Source organism: Medicago sativa, chromosome 8 (assembly GCF_051527215.1).
Source record: "Medicago sativa cultivar Bolivia chromosome 8, Bolivia_mono, whole genome shotgun sequence".
In the NCBI taxonomy this organism is placed as follows: Eukaryota; Viridiplantae; Streptophyta; class Magnoliopsida; order Fabales; family Fabaceae; genus Medicago; species Medicago sativa.
This window is the reverse complement of record NC_140756.1, coordinates 92,526,913-92,551,485: the sequence shown is the minus strand read 5'-3', so window position 1 is coordinate 92,551,485 and position 24,573 is coordinate 92,526,913. Positions and strand designations below refer to the sequence as shown.

The 24,573-nt window shown below is 33.5% G+C and overlaps 2 protein-coding genes and 1 pseudogene across 2 annotated transcripts; all 3 read left to right on the top strand.

Moving 5' to 3' along the window:
* The first annotated feature begins 2,213 nt into the window (after window positions 1-2,213).
* LOC146903368 (two-component response regulator ARR12-like) lies at window positions 2,214-6,408 on the top strand. Its single transcript, XM_085734195.1, has 6 exons — window positions 2,214-2,355; window positions 4,122-4,274; window positions 4,368-4,739; window positions 4,830-4,927; window positions 5,092-6,098; window positions 6,196-6,408. The coding sequence occupies exons 1-5, from the start codon at window positions 2,214-2,216 to the stop codon at window positions 6,079-6,081; spliced, it is 1,755 nt and encodes a 584-aa protein (XP_085590321.1). The 3' UTR covers window positions 6,082-6,098; window positions 6,196-6,408.
* Window positions 6,409-9,067: 2,659 nt separating this feature from the next.
* On the top strand, window positions 9,068-13,002 carry LOC146903367 (two-component response regulator ARR12-like; annotated as a pseudogene).
* A 485-nt stretch (window positions 13,003-13,487) lies between these two features.
* Window positions 13,488-18,906, top strand: LOC146903366 (two-component response regulator ARR12-like). Its single transcript, XM_085734193.1, has 6 exons — window positions 13,488-14,397; window positions 15,355-15,507; window positions 15,620-16,018; window positions 16,169-16,245; window positions 16,492-17,555; window positions 17,653-18,906. The coding sequence occupies exons 1-5, from the start codon at window positions 14,256-14,258 to the stop codon at window positions 17,536-17,538; spliced, it is 1,818 nt and encodes a 605-aa protein (XP_085590319.1). The 5' UTR covers window positions 13,488-14,255; the 3' UTR covers window positions 17,539-17,555; window positions 17,653-18,906.
* The last annotated feature ends 5,667 nt before the right edge of the window (window positions 18,907-24,573 follow it).

The window sequence follows — 24,573 nt, the reverse complement described above, 5'->3', positions numbered from 1 at the left end:
ACATAAAAGTAGAGAGTCTCATATCTAAATAGATTCAAAATAAAACCGCAATTTAATAAAAAATAAAAAACCATAAATAATTAGTATTATTGGATATTTTTGTGTGAGTATTAAAATTTATTATCATCAAAAAATTTGAGTTAGATATATGTCTAGATCAATTCTACAAAATTGACATTAGAGAAATTCTCTCATTTTAATTTTCTTTTTCCATATCAATGTGAGACTCACAAGACTGAAAATATGAAGCAAGATCCAAGTGACTTAATATTGAATAACCCAATACTCTTTTTAGATAAACTTTGATATCACATTATAAAGATTATACTTGATAGACTGATAGTTGAGGCATGTAAATTTAGAATTTAGGAATTAAGTGATAAGGATGTTGTGGTTTTATCCTCAACCCCAACATAATACCAATGATAATAAACATGTTAGATTTAATTCAACCCCACTCCCAAAAGCGTTCTAGAGAAAAAGCTGCAAGTATAATTTTTAAAATAATTGACCCGTTAATTGCATGTATCTTCAGGGTTTTTTTTTTTTTTTTTTTTTTGAAGAGATGTATCTTCAGGGTTTTTTTGGTAGTGACAAATATTACCGATGAACTATTTTATGGAAAAGAATTAATTAGTAATTAATTGTTTTTTTAACACGACAAACTCAAGTACTTAACACATTTCATTTATTAAATAAAGATGAATACAACGAAAAACATAATCATAAACTTGATGATATAGGAAATAGTCGTCTTATAAGTTAGAATATGGACTACTCCTTTTTGGAGCTATAGTTTGATCTAAATACAACTAAAGTTTTTTTTTTTTTTTTTTTACGATGTAGTTGGTCTATAATTTTAATATAAATCAGATACAAAAAGTAAAAATTATTAGGCTTCGGTCAACATTATTATAAAAATGGTCTTGCTATCTTGTGTTCTTAGAACACAAGTTAAGGAATTTAAAATTAGAAGTTTTTTCATATAAAAAAACAAAATTTTGATTTGAAAAAGTTGAATGTACACATTTTAAGACAATTATTACAATTTTAAATTCCTTACTCTACTTAGGACACATGTTAGTATTTGCCTTGTAAAAAAAATAGAAATTACTACTAATTTAGGTGGGCTAGTTTAGCTTCTTCAAAAAAAAAACTACTAACAAAACATTAAATGCATTAATAATACATATTTGTTTATAAAATTTCACGTTGCATGAACTCACTTGGGTTGGCCTGGTGGTATTGGCTTGGGTCTTGGGAGTGTGCTCCTCCGCAAGGTCTCAGGTTCGATTCTCTTCTGTGCCAATTTAGATGGGCTATTTAGCTTCTTCAAAAAAAAAAAAAATTTCACGTCGCATGTTCCTGGTGATTTTTCTCGAGACATGTCATTGATAAAACCTTAAAATAATATTAGTTTAATAATATAACTTCAAATTTAAGATTAAATTATTAAATTAAATATGAAATAGTTTTATTTTTTTTGAATAAATTAAATCTGAAATATATAGTTAAGTATTCAAGTTAATGATAGTTTTTTTTTTAAGGAAGTTAATGATAGTTTTATATTTAGTTTGACTTCTTAAAAAAAAATGATAGTTTAAGGTCATATCAATGACATGTGTTAAAAAGAAGTTACTTGAAACATGAGCTTTTGTAAAAACTCAAGGAATAAAATTAGCAAAATTTTTTTAAAGGGAACAAAGCTAAGAGGGACTGACTATACAAAAACTAAAAAAGAAGTCAAAACATAATCCTATATTTTATTTAAGTAAAAAACTTGAGCTAGAACTTATGGATTCAGTTGGTTACACTTGTTTTGTTGCATTAAAAATCATTACTTAAAAAAACAGATAATAAATTTGGAAAATATCTTATCAATCGAATCAAGAAATTAATTTCTTTCCTTGCAAGTTTAGAGTGTAAGCACTATTTTTGTTCGCTATCCACAACAAATCTTCGACAAATATAATTAGAGACGAAACCCTACTTTTTTTGTGTTTTTTTTAAGACCCTACTTTTTGGTGTTGTTAAGAAAAGTTCACAACGACAAATAGCAGAACAAAGCCTTTGACTTTACTTGTGTTTTTCTCTCTCTAGGGTTTTTCTTGAGTTTTTCTATTTCCTTTGAAAATTTAGAACTTTTTCGTCTGTTATTTGTGTGATCACTGATCACTACCTGTTTTTCTCATTCGAGTATTTGATTCTAGTTCATGATGGTTGTGGAGGATAGTTTCGGTGTTGACGATGTTTTAGGAGAAGGTTTCCCGGCGGGTATGCGTGTTCTGGCAGTTGATGACGATCCAACTTATCTCAAAGTGCTGGAGAAGCAACTTCTCACATGCAACTATAATGGTTCGTTGCCTTTCTTTTTCGTTCATTCAATATGATTACGCATTGATTATTCTTTATGTTTACTATTCTCCTCTCATGCAACGGTGTAAACATATATTGGAAGTAGCTTTGATATAAGGAAACCTTTTTTTTTTCTTTGAGGCGTTGATATAGTAAACCTTAGTTTTTTTTAGTAAATTGGTGATTAGGTTAGTTTTCACGGTTTGAACGGTTGTGAATCGGTTAAAAAATCACACCAATAAAACTTATTTGTGGAGCAAATGAATCAAGCAACCAAAACAACGTGGGTGGCAGCTCTAAACACAATCAAAAGATAGAACAACAAAAGAGAAAGAACACACAAAAATTTGTTTGTTCCGTTCGGTCCAATACTGACCTACTTTGGAGGAGAGAGCAGCTCTCCGTACCACTATAACTATTGAGTAACTTTACAAACCTAATTCATTCTTTTGCCAAAGTCCCGAATCTCTTTCCGTGACCAAGAGACTCAATCCTAATAGTGTTTCTCTAAGGTGAATCAATGATGACTCAATCCCAACCCTAGTGTTTGTTGCAAAGAGAAAACTCTACAAACCCTAGTTTTGTTGTGGTTTCTAAACCCTTGTTTTTCTACTCTCTACATCTCTCACCTTTCATCTGATACAAGGTTTATATTTATAGTAAAAGCATCCCTAAAAAATTGTAACACATCTCATGCTGAAAATACGTTTCTGTTTTTTCTGCATCATTAAAAACCAGACTCCGATTTTCTCACTTCGGGCGCAGATTTTTACGAGACAGAAGTCTCAAAACCACACCTAAAATTGGGCCTCGATTGCTCCAAATCGGCCGTCGATTTTGGCAGTTCCAGAAACACCATGTTTAAATCATACTAGAACATGAACTACAACCTATTTATCATAGGCTATGTAAATGTATCCGGAGTCTGATATGTATTAGTGTCTGATACAATTTGACGCATGTCATGTGTTAGTGTATATTTATGCTTCATAGGTTATAAGTCTTCTAGTGTCCCGAATGTCTAAGCTACCTCAAAAAAAAAAAGAAAAAAACTACCAGTAAAGCTACCTACTCACACACATATCAGTTGACAATTTTCTTGATTTTAAATACATAAATTCATTCTTTTGCCAAGACTGTTGTGGGTGTGTTTGTTTTGGCTTAAAATAAAATTATTTTGTTTTTATAAAATATAAATATTATTTTTGAGATCTATAAAAAAAAAAGCCGAAGATAATTTCCATTTATTTACTATCATAAAAATAATTTTTTTAAGATTTAAAACACTTACACTTGAGTTTCTTGTTTTTTAAAAGAAAAATAGATTTTGAAAAAGCTATTTGAATAACTTTTCGATTTGAGGCTAAAAATTACTCCATTTTTTTAACAAAATATTTTTAAAAAAAATCTGAAACAAACACTATAAAATTATATAAGTATTTTTTTGGTTTAAAAAATTGATTTTTTGTTTCTTTTAAAAAAATCTAAAACAAAAGGGTCTGTGTTTTCTCTACTTCTAAAGTTGAAATTTTAAACTTTTTAATGATTATTACTGCTTTATTGGGCCTGACATGTTAGTGATTTTTTTTTTTCCTTCTTTTTCTGAATGGCAAAAGAAAATTTTATAAAATAAGATGATACTAATCTTATTTAATAAAATTTTCATATGAGAATTGCTGGTCTTTTATATAATAATGCTGGAAGCCTTTTTATTTAAATGTCTCTTCACTAAATCACTAGCTTGATTCTTGGTTGCATTGTTGCAGTTACTACAACTACGAAGTCATTGGAAGCGCTTGAATTGTTGAGAGAAAAGAAGGATATGTTTGACCTTGTAATTAGTGATGTTAGCATGCCAGACATGGATGGCTTCAAGCTCCTTCAGCAAGTCGGACTTGAAATGGACCTACCTTTCATCAGTAAGCTCACACACCTTTCTCTTAAAATCTGTTTTGTTTACCTAATTAAGATCCATTTCTTATATTCGGATATTTTGTGTGTGTGATTTATAGTGTTGTCGGTAAATGATGATATAGAGAAGGTGATGAAGAGTGTGATACATGGTGCTTGCAACTATCTAGTGAAACCGATTCGAATGGAAGAGCTTAAGAGCATATGGCAACATGTAGTTAGAAAGAAGATTGAAAGCAAGGATCAAAATCAAGGTATCATTAGTGATGGGGTATATGGTCAAGACACCTCATCCGAAAATATTGCTAACAAGAATAAAACGCATGGACAAAAAAGAAAGGTACAAAGTGAGGAGGAAGAAGCAGAACAAGATAATGATGAGAAACGTTCGCCTCAAAAGAAGCCTCGTTTAGTTTGGGATCATGAGTTGCATCGAAAATTTGTTTCTGCAGTTAATCTTGTCGGCCTTGACAGTGAGTTTATGTGACAATGAAATTATTTTTTTACTTTGCTAATTTGATGAATGATTCTTAAATATGGATATTATTGTTCCTAATATGTAGTTTCTTCAACTATTATTGCAGAGGCTTCGCCTAAGAAAATACTTGACTTGATGAATGTTGAAGGGCTTACAAGGGAAAATGTATCCAGCCATTTGCAGGTACAAATTATATATAACTTTCCCTTTTGTCAAAAAATCTCAAACTAGTTTATCATTAAAATATTCACCTCCTTTTTGCAAATACGGTTGAAACTTCAACAAGCAAGTTTATGAAACGTAAGTATAAAAACTGTGTGTAACCTCATTTTCATTTTCGATTGCAGAGATACAGAATTGATATCAAATGGCTATCTAAACAGGATAGAGGAGATGATGCGTTGGATCCCTACCAGCAAAAGGGTTCAGTAGGTGGATATGGGGATTTTTGCACACTGCCAGCATATGCATCCAATGACATGTTTTGTCGGCTGAACACACCATCCAGTTTGAACTTGGAAGGAATGAGTTCTTCTGCACTAGTCCCTCCACTTCAGTCTCATAACATTCCCAATTTCGAGACACCAATGTTTTCTGAAAGTGAAAGTTCGAGTTCTTTACATGGCATTCAAACGTCAATGGAAATTAACCAGTTTCAGCAGAATATTTATCCGCCTGATAACATTAATTTAAGTCCAATTGATGATTCAAATGCAGTTACAGATTCCTCTGGCTTCCAAGACATCAGAGCCACTGTCAATAATGCAAATGTTTCTCTTTCTTGCATCGCAAGCAATCACATACAAACACATAAATCAGAAGCATTTATAAATCACTCTCCTGTTGAAGGTTCTGCTGTGAAAACACAACCTTTTAACCCTGTCAGAAGTGGTTCCTCTAACTTTGCTTCCAATTCTGTTCCATTGAGTGAGGATTTTAACAATGATCAAATGTTGCACAATAACTACAAGTTTACTTCTCCCAGTTCTCATTTTTCTTCGACAGACATCGTTGCTGTTCCTTTGGAGGAAACGATGCAATGTCAAGATGGCTTACTTGGGAATGTTATAAATGCTCCATGTTACTCACAACATCAAAATGCGAGTTCCTCCTTCAACAATACCTTGGATTATCTTGCTTCTTCTAATGGAGACACTAGTTCCATGGTACAAAGTTTAGCCCAAACTAATAGTTCATTAATCACTCAGATGCCTCAAGTTGAGAAGTTCTATTCGGATCAAGGAATCATGGAATCAAATGGTGATTGCTTTATTGAGCAATTGCTTAATGTAGATGGATTCATTCAGAATAGTCGTGTGCCTTGGACAACACAATAAGTGAAGTGGTTAAACAGGTATGCACGATTAAAATATTCTTGTGTTTTGTTCACTTCTTAGCAAGTTCCATATTGATTTCTTTTTAAATTATGTGAAATTCTATTTATGATGCAGGCTCAAAATGAGACGCAATTGATAGATGGAGAAATACAATTTAGGAGCATCAAAGCCGTGGAAGTTATTACCCCTGTCTTGGAGTCGTTTCATCGAGTAGTTTAACCAATAGTTTAGATTTATATATGTTGAATTTGTGTGATTTTCGTATTTCTACTAATTTTAATATATAATATTTTTTTATAAATAAAAATAGGAAAATGTTAACCGGTACCCCCGGGGCACTGGTTAAGGAAGCAAATGTAGAAGCTTTTGAATTGAAAATGGTGTAATCAAGGCTTCAAAAGTCAAAAAAGTGTCTTTTTTTTTTAATATTTCCTTTTTTAGATACCTTAACCAGTGCCCCGGGGCACCGGTTAACACAACCCATAAAAATAAAATCAGTAGAATTACTTTCTATACTCATCATCAAAAGACATATTCTTGGCCGAAGGAGCTATGAGTTACTTGTAAGCCCGTTTGCGTACGTAGCCCAAATGATTCTTTTCAATCTTAATTATTTTCATTGAACGTGTGATGGAAAATATTTGTTTCAATTTTTGATGTCTCTTAATTGATTATTCTTAGACTCTATTAGGAGTTTCACATCGAATAGTTTCACGTAGTACTTAAACCCTGGGACTCTCCTACCTAATAAATTAATCTTTTAAGTTGGCTCTCCTCTACGTTTAAGTCCTAACAGCCTCAATTGTTGTAAATATTTCTTTTCTTACACCAAGGTGCGTAATGAAAATCGTACGATAAACATTTTTCCTACATCAAGCAAGCCAAAGTTGGGGATTGGACCATCGACCACACACTTTCAAGCATCACCCTAGACCGGTGATCATTGCCAAGCGTCTATTAATATGTTAACTTTGCCTTATATAAAAAATTATTTATTTATTTTTTTTGAGGGAAAAAATTATTTGAAAGTTACTCTTTAGGCTTTCAAAAATTCTTTAATCCATCTCAAAATTAGCTATTTATCCTTAATAGTAGTTAACTGTTTTTCGAGATATTTTTAAATCGGTTTAAAAAATAATTCATATGATCTAAAAAGTGGCAAACACTACTTAATTATCGTTGGAGAGACAGATGATAGTTAAGTGTCGCTCGGCGAACAACAAAAAATAAAAACTAGATTTAGTTGAAAACAAAAAATTAAATGCATTGGTAATTTTAGACATTTCTTAATAAATAGTAATAATTATTTTTAAATGTAGTTAACATTTTGTCTTTAACATACAGGGATCTCATAAAGTATAATAGACCGTATGAGTAAATTTATGATTAAAAACTTTCCAAGTTTTGTAACCAAAAAAAAAAACTTTCCAAGTTTCCATTTTCATTGTTTCGATTCTGGCAGTTCATGTTTTGGGAGACAACATTGTACAAGACCCGTTTTTGTCCGACAAAATTGCCTTAATTTTTTATTTTAAGGGGCCTTTAAAAATATTTATTACGACAAAAAAGAAATATGCTTCCACCAAATATGCTATGAGTTTTTGTTGACTCATATGTCTCCAATAAAAAGATTAAAAGATTCACAAGTCATAGTTCAACTGTCATTAATATCAAAATTGTTAAGCTAGATATCACGATTTGAACCGTGACATTTCTACTTTTGTGCATGAGTCTATAATGATTTTGTCATTTCATCTATCTAAAAAAGATCAAAAGTAGTGTATTTATTATGGAAAATGTTAACTTGTGCCCTTAAGGCATAAGTTAATGATTCAAATATAGAAATACTTTATTGGAAAGTGTGCATTGCATTTAATATTTAACTTTTTAATGAATTGAATGCACAAAATTTTAGAAAATATTTCTTCTTTTAGGTTTCTTAACATGTGCCCTAAGGGCACAAGTTAACACTACCCATTTATTAGTTTTCAAAATTTTAAAATTAGTTTTCAACTATAAGCAAAGGTTAATCACTCGATCAATATTTAAATATTACTGTTTCAGTCCATAAGTCATAGCTCAACTGATAAAAATGTCAAAATTGTTAGGTCGGACGTCATGATGGGGGTTTGAAATCTGGTACCTCCACTTTGTGTGTGTGAGTTTACGATGACTTTGTCATGTCGTCTATCTACCAAAAAAAAAATATTATTGTTTCAAAAATATCTTTGTATTAATTACTTAATGTTGTGAGACGATAACAATTAATTTAGGATATGTTGGTAAAGTATTTTTTTTACATAAAATCAAAAAGAATTATATACAAATTTTTTTTTTTTGAAATGTAACCAAAGAAACGAGGAGGAAAAGATTTGAAGGAGATTATTTTACAAATTTTTTTGCAACATGCTCTATTTTTTTGGCTACAATTTTTGAAACATGTTCTATTTTTTTGTTACAATTTTTGAAACATGCTCCGAAATTGAAGAAAAATAAAATATTCGAAGGATTATATATTTCCTGAACGAATCTCAATAGAATTAATATTTAATTTTCCCGAGTCACTCCTAATAACAACGTCGCGGTGAGAAAATTTCGTAATCATTAGATGCCAAAATAAGCACACATTAATGTCCATAAAACCTCAATAAACCCAAAGCAAGCATTGAAAATTATAGTACTAGTCGTAACATGTAAAGCACATAGTAATTGTAAAAAAAAAAAAAAAAAACTGATAATAAATTTGGAAAGAAAATATCGTATCAAATCATGAAATCAATTTCTTTCCTCAAAAGTTTCTTCTTTTGTTTGGCAAATCCCCAACAAATATATTTAGAGTCAAAAACTCATTCTTCTTTGTTGTTAAGAAAAGAGAACAAAGCCATTTAATGTATTTGCATTTTCTCTCTAGGCCTTTTCTTGAACTTATTCGTGTGTGATTTGTTTGATCTCTGATCAATACTTGTTTTCTGTTTTGTGTATTTGATTCTGGTTGATGATGGCTGTGGAGGATCGTTTGGTGAGTGAAGATGTTACCGAAGAAGGTTTTCCGGTTGGTATGCGTGTTCTGGCTGTTGATGACGATCAGACTAGTCTCAAAGTGCTGGAGAAGCATCTTCTCACATGCAAGTATAATGGTTCGTTGCCTTTCTTTTTCATTCGTTCAATTTGATTCTGCTTTGATGATGCATTCATGTTTTCACTTACTATTCTTCTCTCATGCAATCATGTAAACATATAATTGGAAGTATCTTTGATATAGCAAACCCTTTTTTTCCCTTTTTATTTTATTTTATCGGCAAGTGTTAGTTGTTAGTGATTAGTGAGTGATTATATTAGTTTCTAGGGTTTGAACAATGACTTCTTGGTTATAAGCTATAAGAATGTTCGGACTCACACATGTGTTAATTAGCATCGGACACAACCCATTCAATCACTTACATTCTCTCAAATTATTATAAGTGTGATGTGTATATATAGGTTATATAAGTCTTCCGGTGTCCCTCACATCAGCTACATATAGGTTATATACACACATCAGTCTACAGTTTTCATGAATTTAGATACAAAAATTCATTCTTTTGCAAGATGGCTGTGTTTTAATTTCTATTATCCTAAAGTTGAAATTTACATCTTTTAAAGATTACTACTTTTTATTGTGCCGGCACATTAGTAATAGAAACCTCATCACTATAAACCTCATCACTATTTTGATTCAACATTTGCTATTATTGGGTGAATCGACGGTCCTTTATAACGCAGGAAGCCTTTTATTTTAAATGTATCTCACTGAATCACTACTTTGATTCTTGGTTGTTGCAGTTACTACAACTACGAATTCAGTGGAAGCACTTGAATTGTTGAGGGAAAAGAGAAGTATGTTTGATCTTATAATTAGTGATGTAAACATGCCAGAAATGGATGGCTTCAAGCTCCTTGAGCAAGTTGGACTTGAAATGGACCTGCCTTTCATTAGTAAGCTAACAAACCTTAATTTTCCTTAACATGTGTATTATTCAGCTAATTAAGATCCACTTCTTATATTTAGATAGTATCTTTTAGTGATGATTTTTTCTTTTGGTGTGATATAGTGTTGTCGGGACATGATGATAGAGAAAGGGTGATGAAAGGTGTGATGAAAGGCGCTTGCGACTATCTAGTCAAACCGATCCGATTGGAGGAGCTTAAGAACATATGGCAACATGTAGTGAGAAAGAAGATTGAAAGCAAGGATCAAAATCAAGGTATCGTTAGTGATGGGGTATGTGGTCAAGACACCTCATCTGAAAATATTGCTAACAAGAAGAAAATGCATGGACGAAAAAGAAAGGAACAAAGTGAGGAGGAAGAAGCAGATACTGATGAAGAGAATGACGAGGAACACTCAACTCGGAAGAAGCCGCGTTTTGTTTGGGATAATGAGTTGCACAAAAAATTTGTTTCTATAGTTAATCTGCTTGGCCTTGACAGTGAGTTTATATGACAATGGTTTTTTTTTATTTCTTTTTACTTTGTTAACTTGCTTGACTTGAAAACATGAAACTTAATAAGACCATTTGATGATTGATACTTAAATAGGGATATTATTGTTCCTAATATATGTAGTTTCTTCATCTATTATTGCAGAGGCTTATCCTAAAAAAATACGTGACTTGATGAATGTTGAAGGGCTTACAAGGGAAAATGTAGCTAGCCATCTGCAGGTACAAATTATAAATAACTTCCCCTTTAGTAAAAAGTTTCAGACTAGTTGATCATTAAAGTATTTGATCACCGCCTTTTTGCAAATATGATTAATTTAAAGGGGATAGTTTACTTTTAAACATACGCTTGCATACAAATAATGGTGTGAAATTTTTTTAGATCAGTTTTTCATTGAATTTCAACAAGCTAGTGTATGAAACAAAAGTATGAAAACAGTGTGTAAGCTCATTCTCGTTTTCGATTGCAGAAATACAGACTTAGTCTCAAACGACCGTCTAAACAGGCTAAAGTAGATGCTGCACTGGATCCTCTCCAGCAAAAGGGTTCAGTAGGTGGATATGGAGATTTTCGCACCTTACCTGGATCTAGAAGAATCTTAAGTAGCACACTGCCAACATATGCATCTAGTGACATGTTTTCTCGGCTGAACGCATCATCTAGTTTGAACTTTAGACGAATGAGTTCTTCTGCACCAGTCCCTCCACTTCAGTCTCAAAACATTCCCAGTTTCAAGCAGCCGATGTTTTCTGCAAGTGAAAGCTTGAGTTTTTCCCAGGGCGTTCGAACATCGGTGGAAATTAACCAGTTTCAGCGGAACATTTATCCACTTAGTAACATGAATTTAAGTCCAATTGATTATACAAGTGCTTTTACAGTTTCTTCTGGCTTCCAAGACATCAGAGATACTGTTAATATTGCAAATAGTTCTCTTTCTTGCATCTCAAGCAGTCACCTATCAACACATACTTCAGGAGCATTTGTAAATCACTCTTCTGTTGGAGGTGCTTATGTGGAACCAAAATCTTTTAATCCTGCTACAAATGGTTCATCTAACTTTGCTTCCAATCCTTCTCCATTGAGTGATCATTTTAACAATGATCAAATTTCTGGCAATAGCTTAAATTTTGCCTCTCCCAGTTCTCACTTTAGGAAAAGTCCAGTTGATTTTTCTTCGACACTTGCTGTTCCTTCGGAGGAAGCGATGCAATGTCAAGATGGCTTACTTGACAATGTTGTAAAGGCTTCATGTTACACGACGCAGCAGCAAAATGTCAGTTCTTCCTTCAACAATACCTTGGATTCTCTTGCTTCTTATAATGAAGACACTAGTTCCATGGTACAAAGTGTACCCCAAACTAATAGTCCATTAACGACTCAGATGCCTCAAGTTGAGAAATTTTATTCCAATGCAAGAGTGATGGAACCACGTGGTGATTGCTTTTTTGAGCAACTGCTTGCTCTAGATGGATTGATTGAGAATAGTTGTGTGTCCTTGGATGACACAATAAGTTAAGCGGTTAAACAGGTATATATGATTAAAAATATTCTTATGTATTAATCACTTCTTAGCAAGTTCCATACTGATTTTTTATTTTGTAAAAGTAAGTTTATGATTCAAGATTAAAATGAGACGTAATTGATAAATGGAGAAAAGAAATTTGATCTTACAATGTTGGATCATGCAGCGGAGTCCATCTGATTTACCAAGAATCTAGGAGCATCAAAGCCGTGAAGTTATTCTTGTCTTCGAGCTGTTTCATCAAGTAGTTTAACTAGTAGCTTGGATTTATCTTAAAATTTTATTTCTTGCATCCCAAGACTATTTGAACTAGAATTTTCTGTAGCGACATATCGTATCTTATGGCTGGCTGTAAGTTAGAGGAGATTTGACCTATGTCTTTAGTATTACTAGTATGTGCTAGCAGCAGTCCAATTTATTTTTACAACTGTTATTATTAACTTTATGTTTATAAACTTTATATATAAATTATTTTCTTAGTCATTGGGTTGCCTCTCCCTCTCTGCGTATATATTTATGATTTGTGACTGGTATTCCTTATGATTTTTGAACTAGACTATCTATTTCCAATTGCAGTAAATTCTAGAGTAATCAACATTATGAACATTATGCATCCGGCATCCCTCATATGCAAAGATGAATAATAATAATTAAAATCTGTATATCTATCATAGGTACCTTCATTTCTTTACTTTGTACCTCAAACCAATAACCATATGTGATATTTGAGGGATAGTTTCTATCTAAGTTGTGACACATGGTGAGTCTCAAAATGTTCTAGCAAGCTAGAATTTGGGGGGTACTTGTGAAATCAAAGACTGATTTCACAAGCAAGAACTGTTGCATCAAACAAGCTCTTAATTTTACGGTGTATTATCGCTACAATGTACTCCAAGTTCAATACAATGAGTACATGACTGTAAGTCAGAGAATGTGCTAGGGATGTCCTAGTTTTAGAAATGGGTTCTCTCGTGTTAAAATAGCAGTCCGTGAATTAGTATTGTTCGATGAAGATCAAATAACTAACGTTTTAAGTTCTAAGAATTGAGATGATGTAATTTTTGTTAGACTCGCAATTTAATGGACATACACTTCAAGAAAGTCTCCAAAATATCAACACTTCAATAAACAAGGGGGCAAAATACAAGAGCAAAATGAAATTGCGTCATTCAATGGGAACAAATTATCTATCATCTCTGCCCTAACAGAAAGAAAAAATGCACCACTCAAATGCAAGCTCAAAGCATCAATGTACAGACACATAATCGGAGGGAACATAAACATACTTATTGTACCATATTGTTCTTGATATTCCATTGTTTTATGATATCAGTTGAACAATAAAAAAATATATAAATTACTATTTATTAGAAAACAAAACATTAAAATGCATTGATAATTTTAGACATTTTTTAATAAATAATAAATATTTTTTAATGTAGTCAACATTTTGTCTTTAACATACAGGGATCTCATAATTTATAGTATTTGTGGTAATTTACAAAGAAGGTATAGCAGACCCTACTCGTAAATTTGTGATTATAGACTCCAAGTTTTCATTTTCATTGTTTTGAATCTGTCTCTTCATGTTTTGGGGACAATGAACGGTATAGTAGACACTACTAGTACAACCACGATGACTTTTCATAGTATACCTTCTTTGTACTAATAGGATCTACTATAAAAAGGTATAGTAGACCCTACTAGTACAACCACGGCGACTTTTTTTTTTTCCTACAAAATTGTCTTCCAAAATATTTCTTCGGATCTCAATACGCATTTGTTGGCTTGAAATATAAATAAATGTCACAACTTAGAACACAATTTGTTGGCATTGATTAAAGACGGTGATTGAACACATTTGGAACTCGGTTTTGTTTCTGTGGGTTACACTTTGGTTTGTTGTATTAAAAATCATTAAAAAACACCCATAATAATAAATTTGGAAAATATCTTATGAAATCAAGAAATTAATTTCTTTCTTTGCAAGTTTAGAGAGAAAATAACTTATTCCTCTGTGTTTTTCACAACAACAAATAGCAGAACAAGGCCATTAAATATTTGTGTTTTTCTCTCTAGGCCTTTTCTTGAGTTTGGAACTTTTTCGTGTGTGATTTGTTTGATCACTGATCAAAACTTGTTTTCTGTTTTGGATATTTGATTCTGGTTCATGATGGCTTTGGAGAATCCTTTGGAGGTTGAAGATGTCTTCGGAGAAGATTTTCCTGTGGGAATGCATGTTCTGGCTGTTGACGACGATCAAACTTGTCTCAAACTGTTGGAAAAGTTTCTTCTCATGTGCAAGTATAATGGTTCGTTTCCATTTTTTCTTCTTTCTTTCAGTCAATTCATTTCTGCATTGATGATTCTTTGATGTTTTCCCGTACTATTCTCCTCTCATGCAGTGGTGTAAACTTATAATTGGAACTTTCATTGATATAGTAAACCCTTTTTTTAATCGGGGCAAATGTTACTTGTTAGTAATTTAGTGATGATTATATTAGTTTTTCAGAGTTTGAACCACGACGTCTTGGTTATAACTTATAAGCTTTGTAGTCGGTGCTGAGTGTGTGTTAGTATCCAACACCGACACATGTCACATTCAATCACTTGTTTTCTTAAAATATTTTCGATGTAATCTTGGCTACCCCAATTTTTTGTTTATTTCGGGTATAAATAAGTATACTTTTATGTTCAGCCACCCTAATAATATATGTTGACCTACCCCAAAGAAGTATATTTGCCAAAAAATTAGTAGAAACATAAAAGTTAAAATATTATTATTTAATTGATAATATTATTCGTCTTGTTTTGACATTTCTGGTCTTTACAACAAATATAGAGAGAACTTTGCTAGCAATGAAAATGGTAAGGTAAAAGTCGAAAATAAAAATAGAGGATGAGTTTCTTGCAAATAATTCAGTTGTTTTGATTGGAAAAGACACTGCTAGTCTGTTTGGTACAAATTATGAATGAATATGATTTTTTGAAGTGTTGCTGAATTCAACTTTCCTAAATACTGTTTTCTCATTTTCTATTATTCTGTGCTGCTCTAATTTACATTTAAAATAAGTAAAAATTATTGCAAATTATTGTAATGTAATTGTATATGTACATAAGATCACTACTTTTATTGGGCTGACACATTAGTGTTGGAAGTGGGAACAATAGACCTCATTGGGTGAATTGACTGTCCTTTATAACGCAGGAAGCCTTTTTATTTTAAATGTCTCTCACTGAATCACTACTTTGATGCTTGGTTGTTGCAGTTACTACAACTACGAAGTCAGTTGAAGCGCTAGAATTGTTGAGGGAAAAGAGAGAGATGTTTGACATTGTAATTAGTGATGTAAACATGCCAGAAATGGATGGATTCAAGCTCCTTGAGCAAGTTGGACATGAAATGGACCTACCCTTCATCAGTAAGCTCACACACCTTTGTTTTAGCATGTGTATTATTCAGATAACTAAGATTCACTTCTTATATTCATATGGTATCTTTAAGTGATGATTTCTTTTTGTGTGATCATATAGTGTTGTCAGGAAATGATGATAGAGAGAGGGTGATGAAAGGAGTGATGAAAGGCGCTTGCGACTATCTTGTGAAACCAATCCGATTGGAAGAGCTTAAGAACATATGGCAACATGTAGTGAGAAAGAAGATTGAAAGTAAGGATCCGAATAAAGGTATCATTACTGATGGGATATGTAATCAAGACACCTCATCTGAAAATATTGCTAACAAGAATAAAACCCGTGGACAAAAAATAAAGGAACAAAGTGAGGATGAAGAAGACGAAGAAGAAAACGCAGAAGAAGATAATGGTAGAGAGAATGATGAGGAACGCTCGACTCGGAAGAAGCCTCGTTTAGTTTGGGATGATGAATTGCATAAAAAATTTGTATCTATAGTTAGTCAACTCGGCCTTGATAGTGAGTTTATGTGACAATCATTTTTTTTTTGTTACTTTACTAATTTGATTGGCTTTAAAACATGGAACCTTAACAAGACCATTTGATGATTGAAACTTACATATGGATATTATTGTTCCTAACATGTACTTTCTTCAACTGTTATTGCAGAGGCTTATCCTAAGAAAATATGTGACTTGATGAATGTTGAAGGGCTTACAAGGGAAAATGTGGCTAGCCATTTACAGGTACAAACTATAATTTCCCCTTTTGTCAAAATATTTCATACTAGTTTATCATTAAAATATTTGATCACCACATTTTTGCAAATATCGTCGAAGTTAAAGGGGATAATTTACTTTTAAACATATGCTTGTATGCAAATATGGTGTGAAAGTTTTTTATATCCATTATTCGTTGAAATTTCAACAGTCTCTTTTATGAAACATAAGTGGGAAAACTGCATGTAAGCTCGTTCTTGTTTTTTATTGCAGAAATACAAACTTAGTCTCAAAAGGCCATCTAAACAGGCTAGAGTAGATGCTGCATTAGATCCTCACCTACAAAAGAATTCAGTAGCTGGATATGGAGATTTGTGTACCTTACCTGGATCAAGAAGAATCTTAAGCAGCACATTGCCAACATATGCATCTAGTAACATGTATTGTCGGCTGAACGCACCATCTGGATTGAACTTGAGAGGAATGAGTTCTTCTGCATTAGTCCCTCCACTTCAGTCTCAAAACATTCCCAGTTACAAGCAGCCATTGTTTTTTGCAAGTGAAAACTCGAGTGCTTTAAAGGGTGTTCGAACGTCAGTGGAAATTAACCAGTTTCACCGGAACATTTATCCACCTGGTAACATGAACTTAAGTCCAATTGATGATTCAAGTGCATTTACAGATTCTTCTGGCTTCCAAGACATCAGAGCTAATGTTAATAATGCAAATAGTTTTCTTTCTTGCATCTCAAGCAATCACCTACAAACACATAATTCAAGAGCATTTATAAATCACCCATCTGTTGGAGGTCCTGCTATGGAACAAAAATCTTTTAACCCTGCTACAAGTGGTTCCTATAACTTTGCTTCCAGTCCTTCTCCATTGAGTGAGGATTTTAATAATGATCAAATATCTCACAATAGCTTAAAGTTTGCCTCGCTCAGTTCTCAATTTAGGAAAAGCCCAACTGATTTTTCTTCGACACGCGTCATTGATGTTCCTTTAGAGGAAACAATGCAATGTCAAGATGGATTACTTGGGAATGTTGTAGCGGCTTCATGTTACACGCAGCAGCAAAACGTGGGTTCTTCCTTCAACAATACCTTGGATTCTCTTGCTTCTTCTAATGCAGGCACTAGTTCCATGGTCCATAATGTACCCCAAGCTAATAGTCCATTAATCACTCAGATGCCTCAAGTTGAGAAATTTTATTCAGATGAAAGAACTATGGAATCAAATGGTGGTGATTGCTTTTTTGAGCAATTGCTTGATGTAGATGGATTCGTTCAGAATAGTTGTTTGCCTTGGATGATACAATAAGTGAAGCGGTTAAACAGGTATGCACGATTAAAATATTCTTGTGTTTTGTTCACTTCTTAGAAAGTTCCATATTGATTTCTTTTTTAATTTTGTGAAATTATGTTTATGATTCAGGATTAAAATGAAACGTCGTTGATAGATGGAGAAATGCAATTTGATCTTACCATGTTGTATCATGCATACGCATATGAATCCTTCTGATTTACCAAGAACCTAGGAGTATCAAATTCGTGAAAGTTACCCCGTCTTGAAGCCATTCTATCGAGTATAATCAATAGTTTGGATTTATATTCAAATTTTGTTTCTTGCACCTCAAGACTATTTGGACGTGAATTTGCTGAAGCTACAAATCGTATCTTACGAATAGTCATAAGTTAGAAGAGATTTGACTTAAGGATTTATAAACTTTATATATAAACTATTTTCTTAGTCATTTGGGTTGCCTCTCCCTCTCTGCATATATATTTATGATTTATGACTGGTACTGCTTTAGATATTATTTTTGAAAAGATACTCTTAACTACTTTTCGTTTGAAATTGTTTTTAGAGTTTTTATAAATTCTTATTTTTTTTAATATAAAATTGTAACAAACGGATACAATACTCTTTGAAATGATTTGTTTTTTTTTTTAAAATGGTTCTTTTGTCCTTAAAAAAGCTACAACAAACGACCTCAAACGGCTGTTTTGTTACGGATTACAATAAAACTGATTTGGAAGCCAAATCAAACACACTCTAAGTTTGCAGTGAATTGCTTTTATCTACTATAAATTCAACATAATGAGTATGACTACAAGTCAGAGAATGAGGTAAGGATGTTCACACCATGAAGGAATGAGAATTTGGGATTGCTCCTAGCACTTGTTATTTTCGGTTTGTTAAAAGGGTATGGTATTACGGAAACAGATAATGTATTTAGCTAATCTTAAAGTCACTTTTAAACTCATTGTAAGAGTGAAACATTATTAGAAAGTATAAACATGAATTTTTTTATCGAGCCGTGTTAACTAATTGTGGTGAAAACGCTTCCTTCCAATATTCAAAGTTTAAGGTAGAAGTAGAATGGCAAGGTTGTTGTTGGTGCCGCTGAGTTATTTGTGGCCAAGTCCCACATCGTTGAGTGGAAACAACAAACGTCAAAGACTTCAGTATAAATAAAGAGCTTGAACACGGTTACTGTATACCTTTCTCATATGTTTTTATAGGTAGATAGGTTGACATTTGACATGTATTTTGAATGAACATGTAGGGGGTTTTAAAGCTGAAATTGTAAAAATTGCGCAATCAATATTTTTATACATGTTTCGGCTTTAAATCTTTTACATGTACAATTAAATACTTATCCTTACTTAAAGATAAAAAAAAAAAAAAAAACATTTATTAAGAAGGGTTTTCTATCATGTACAATTAAGAAATTTAAAATGGTAAGTTTATCTTAGAACTTGTATATTTTATATTAAATATACAACTTTTTAATAAATAATTGGTGTAATTAAGAAAGTAGATTCTTGGACAAAAAAAAAAAAAGTGGATTGACTGCATTTAAGCTAGTATAAAAAATCAGTGGTGCTATATACCACGAATCAAAATCAACGAAAACCACGAAATGTTGTACGTGGCTACATGAAAAGTGCTCACATCAGAATTTTTTTTCTTTAAAATGTTTTTTGACGGAAAACATGGGTGTGGGTTGTTACATAATTCTTGATTTTCGTTGGCTCATGCTTCGTGGGAATAGGCATTTCCCATAAAAAATACCATTTTTTTCAATTTTGCCATTGTTTTGGAGTACTACACGTTCATCTTTGAAAAATGTTAAACATGGGAATATGACGCAAATTACATTTAAGACCATTAATTTATTTTTCTTACATTTGAGATCGGAGGGTGTACAAATAAGTAAAGGGTTTTATGTACCAAAATTATTGTCCTTAAAAAAAATACCAAAATTTTTCATCCAAAAAAAATCAAATATTTAAATTTTTAATACATTAGATTAGAAAATAAAACAGAAACGTATTTTCGGGCCTAGATTTGTTCCAGTTTTATTGAGGATTCTTTTACTATAAATATAGACATTGTATCAGTGTAAACCTTGGAGATAGAGGGGGCTGAAACAAGGGTTTAGAAATCAAACTAGGGTTTGTATAGAGTTTGTCTCTTGGCAACAAACTAGGGTTTGAAGGTTGATTCACCTTGGGAAACACTATTAGGATTGAGTCTCTTGGTTACGGGAAGAGATTGGGGCTTTGGGTAGAATTAAGCGGGAGACTTATTCTTGTAACCCATTGATATCTCTTTTGTAACGTTACTCATCATATAGTGAAACGGAGGGCTGCTCTCTCCCCCAGACTAGGTCAATTTGGACCGAACTGGGTAAACAGATTCTTTTGTGTTCTTTCTTCTTTTCTCTCTCGTTGTTTCCTACTTTTGGCTTGTGTTTATAATTGTTCCATACACTTTGATTTTGGTTACTTAATTATCCCTTGCTCCACACATCAAGTTGTTATTGGTGTGTTTTCTCATCGAATTCATAACAATTGGCGCCCACCGTGGGGCAAAGGTCAAAGGATAATCAAGTATCATGGGTTCTAAGTGGGATATTGAGAAGTTTACTGGCGATAACGATTTTGGGTTATGGAAGGTAAAGATGGAAGCGGTGTTAATACAACAAAAGTGTGAGAAAGCTTTGAAGGGTGAAGGTTCGTTACCAGTCACCATGTCACGAGGGGAGAAGACCGAGATGGTGGACAAGGCCAGGAGTGCCATTGTCTTGTGCCTCGGAGATAAAGTTTTGAGAGAAGTAGCAAAGGAACCAACCGCGGCATCGATGTGGGCCAAGTTGGAATCTTTGTATATGACAAAGTCTTTGGCTCATCCGCAATTCCTAAAGCAACAACTCTAATCATTCAAGATGGTGGAGTCAAAGGCCGTCATGGAGCAACTTATGGAGTTCAACAAAATCCTTGATGACTTGGAGAATATTGAGGTGAATCTAGAGGATGAAGATAAAGCTATACTCTTGTTGTGTGCTCTACCTAGATCTTTTGAATCGTTTAAAGATACCATGCTCTATGGAAAAGAAGACATTGTTACCTTGGAAGAAGTTCAAGCGGCTTTGAGAACCAAGGAGTTGACTAAGTCGAAAGACTTGAGAGTTGATGAAAACGGGGAAGGCCTAAGTGTTTCAAGAGGGAATGGTGGAGGTAGAGGTAACTGGGGAAAGAGTAGTAACAAGACAAAGTTTAAGTGCTTTACGTGTAACAAGATGGGTCACTTCAAGAAGGATTGTCCGGAGATTAATGGTAATTCCGCACAAATTGTCTCTGAGGGTTATGATGATGCAGGTGCTTTGATGGTGTGTTTTTTGGAGGATGAAGGTGATGTTTCTCACCTTGAGGGTGATTCCTGGTAGAGCGGCGGTCGTCTGGAGAGACGTTAAACACTCAACATCAGCCTGGAGAGGCGGTGGTAAGAATACTCATGATCAGCCTGGAGAGGCGGTGGTAAGAATACTCATGATCTACCTGTTGAGGTGGAGTTTCAAGGTAGAAGACATAGTGGGATGTACTCATTTGCTAGTTGAGAGGTTGGAAGCTCAGCTTTAGGTGGAGTTGAACACACCGGGAGTGGTACGACTATGGAGGACCTTGGGTGTTATGCTCTAGTGGTGAGCAAGGGATTTCTTCATGAAGACGGAAGGCATTCCGGAGGTTGAAGAATTTATAGCACGACTTGTGGAATTGCCCTAAAAGTCCAAGGGTGATTGAATGCAAGGTGATCTTCAAGGAAGCGGGAGATGTCTCGTATTGAAGAGGTATGGTGTAGTCTTGTAGAACTACCTGAAATTCATAGTGTAGTTTGGATACAAGGATCTTCGAGAAGGCGGAAGACATTCCGATGACTGAAGAGGTTAAGGTGTAAACTTGTGGAACTACCTAAAATTCCTTGAGTAGTTTGGACACAAGGATCATCAAAAGGGCGGAAGGCATTCTGATGGTTGAAGAGGTTAGGGTGTAAACTTGTGGAGCTACTTGGTGTAGTGGGAACAAGGGAAAGAGCAGCAAGGTGGTTGATGGTTTTGGATCATCACTAATTTAGAGTCAAGGTGGAGATTGTTGTGAAAGTGCCTCAAAATTGAAGAAATTGGAATTCTGGTAGCAGAAAATCGGTGGCCGATTTTCAGAGCACGGTGGCCGATTTTGGACTCTGTTTTTTTTGTCTGTTGGTTCTGTAAAAATCGGTGGCCGATTTGGTGAGCACGGTGGCCGATTTTGACAGCAGAAAATAAAACAGAAACGTATTTTCGGGCCTAGATTTGTTCCAGTTTTATTGAGGATTCTTTTACTATAAATATAGACATTGTATCAGTGTAAACCTTGGAGATAGAGGGGGCTGAAACAAGGGTTTAGAAATCAAACTAGGGTTTGTATAGAGTTTGTCTCTTGGCAACAAACTAGGGTTTGAAGGTTGATTCACCTTGGGAAACACTGTTAGGATTGAGTCTCTTGGTTACGGGAAGAGATTGGGGTTTTGGGTAGAATTAGGCGGGAGACTTATTCTTGTAACCCATTGATATCTCTTTTGTAACGTTACTCATCATATAGTGAAACAGAGGGCTGCTCTCTCCCAGACTAGGTCAATTTGGACCGAACTGGTAAACAAATTCTTTTGTGTTCTTTCTTCTTTTCTCTCTCGCTGTTTCCTACTTTTGGCTTGTGTTTATAATTGTTCCATACACTTTGATTTTGGTTGCTTAATTATCCCTTACTCCACACATCAAGTTGTTATTGGTGTGTTTTCTCATCGAATTCACAACAAACTCAATTTAATTGTGAAACATTGTTAGAAAGTTTCAACAAGAAATTTTTATCGAGCCTTGTTAATTCATTGTGGTGAAAATGCTTCCGATATTCAAAGTTTATACAAGAATTCCTAGAAGTAGAATAGCATGGTTGTTGGTGGTGCCGTTCTGAGTTATTTGTGGCAAAGCCCCACACCATTGAGTGGAAACAACAAACGCCAAAGACTTCAATATAAATAAAGTGCTTGAATACTCAAAATTGAATACCTTTCTCAGCCTTTTGGCTAAGATCAATTGTATAGTTGATTAACTGATATGCATCTTAAAAGCATATGTTGAGGAACTTAACGAGAAAATTATGTAATTTTTTCTACTTTGAGTTCTTTAACATTTAGCCTTTAGGGTACAAATTATCATGACATATGTGGTTAAACAGATTACATGATATTATATTGATATTGAGGGGAAGAGGCCAATTGAGTAGCCTACTGAGATTCTCGTGGTGTTGGCTATGTGATGCACCACCAATTAAGTTTAACTTTTATTCTTTCTTCTTGCTTCAATGGGATACGTACTATTTAGATTGTCCCGCTAAAATGTTTAAAGGTCAAATTTTGCAACCTTTTTTTTTTTATTTATGTTTATAAACTTCTTATGTAAATTATTTTCTTAGTCGTTATGCTAACCTTTTGGAGTCATCCCTTTTGTATTTCAACCAAGCAATTATTGTTTAGGTAAATAACTTATAGTAAAAGAATCATGTAGTTATCTTGTGCAGTTTATACTTATTTATCAGAAAGAAATGGATTGGTCTGCCAATGGAAACTATGGCATCAACATTGATTATTATTCTCTAATGGCAAGTGCAACAATTTTAGTTGCACTGTTGAGAGTGCATTCAACTACATAAACCCTTGCTTCAAACAAACCAGTGCAAATAATTGTCTCAGTTGGCAGACATAACTGTAAGAAAACTTAACTGAAGATAACCATGCAACTATCCATTTGGCCATCTAAACACAATTCAAGTGAAACAGACTTGACGAATTCATGAATAATTATTTCTTTCCCGTGTCGCTAAATAACACTTCCATTATAATTTCTTCAAACTGGCCAATTCCAGATAAGTAGGAAAAAATTATCGCTTACAAACAATGCCAAATTTCTAGTGTTTAATTTTATTTCACAAGGCGTTCAACAAATGGAAGCACCTGGGTTTCTTTCTATTGCTATTACCATCACCAAGAAATAGAGCTTGAGTGTTTGTATACATAACACGAGTTTGTCTCACATTCACATTCACATGGAATTAGCTATAGCATGTATGTTCATTAATCAGAACAGATGGAGTTCTCCACATGAACTCTCTTATATACTCAGTAGTTGGTGATGCCAATTAAGACATGAATTTCTTAATTTCACTTGGGGGAGATCTCATTTCATTAAATTTTTTATGTTACACTTAGATTTCATATGGTTGATATGATATGATAGCTGACTTAGTTTTACTGGCTGAGAAACGGGTTTTGATTCTCCAGCTGTCTATAATGGTTATTTAAATACTGTGATTGAATTGTGTATGTATTACCTAAGTATATCCACGTATTTGCAAGTGTCATAGCATCAACTAAGGAAGGAAGAAATCAATGCTTATAAGGACAAGAGCAATTGCTGCCTTATATTGCCAGGCTGAGACAATGCAACCGAAATCATAAAGAATAAACATAGTACAAATAAAGGCTAATGATATGCACGGCTGTATATCATCAGCTAATACTTCACTTGCATCTTTCTATTGAAATCAAAGACTGCATGAAATTCAACTATATAAATTCACTGATTTCTTGTTCCTTTGACAGTGGGGAATCTGTATGAGTTGTGGAGGGGTGAGTCTGGAAATGTTCTAGAAAACTAAAAGCGTAAAATTTGGTGGGGGGTACTTGTAGAGAATTCTACAGAAAAATATATTTGAAGGTTTATAGCGTCAAAGACACCTCCATTGTGTTTGGAAGCCAAATCAAAGACACTCTTAGTATGGAGTGGATTGCGATGATTACAAGTCACAAAATGGGTAAGAATTTTCTAGTTCTAGATGGAAATGGATTATGTCATGCTAAAATGACATAGTCATTGCAGTAAGTCAATAAGTTCAACTGAATGAAGATTAAGCCATCAAACAACTCACAGTTTCAGTTGATTTTCCAAGCCAACTTACCATACTAAATATTTAT

Coding starts and splice junctions, on each gene's coding strand:
- LOC146903368 (XM_085734195.1), top strand. CDS start 2,214: ATGATGGTTGTGGAGGATAGTTTCGGTGTTGACGATGTTTTAGGAGAA. Junction 2,356..4,121: donor TCTCACATGCAACTATAATG/GTTCGTTGCCTT, acceptor GCATTGTTGCAG/TTACTACAACTACGAAGTCA. Junction 4,275..4,367: donor AATGGACCTACCTTTCATCA/GTAAGCTCACAC, acceptor TGTGATTTATAG/TGTTGTCGGTAAATGATGAT.
- LOC146903366 (XM_085734193.1), top strand. CDS start 14,256: ATGATGGCTTTGGAGAATCCTTTGGAGGTTGAAGATGTCTTCGGAGAA. Junction 16,019..16,168: donor TAGTCAACTCGGCCTTGATA/GTGAGTTTATGT, acceptor CTGTTATTGCAG/AGGCTTATCCTAAGAAAATA. Junction 16,246..16,491: donor ATGTGGCTAGCCATTTACAG/GTACAAACTATA, acceptor TTTTTATTGCAG/AAATACAAACTTAGTCTCAA.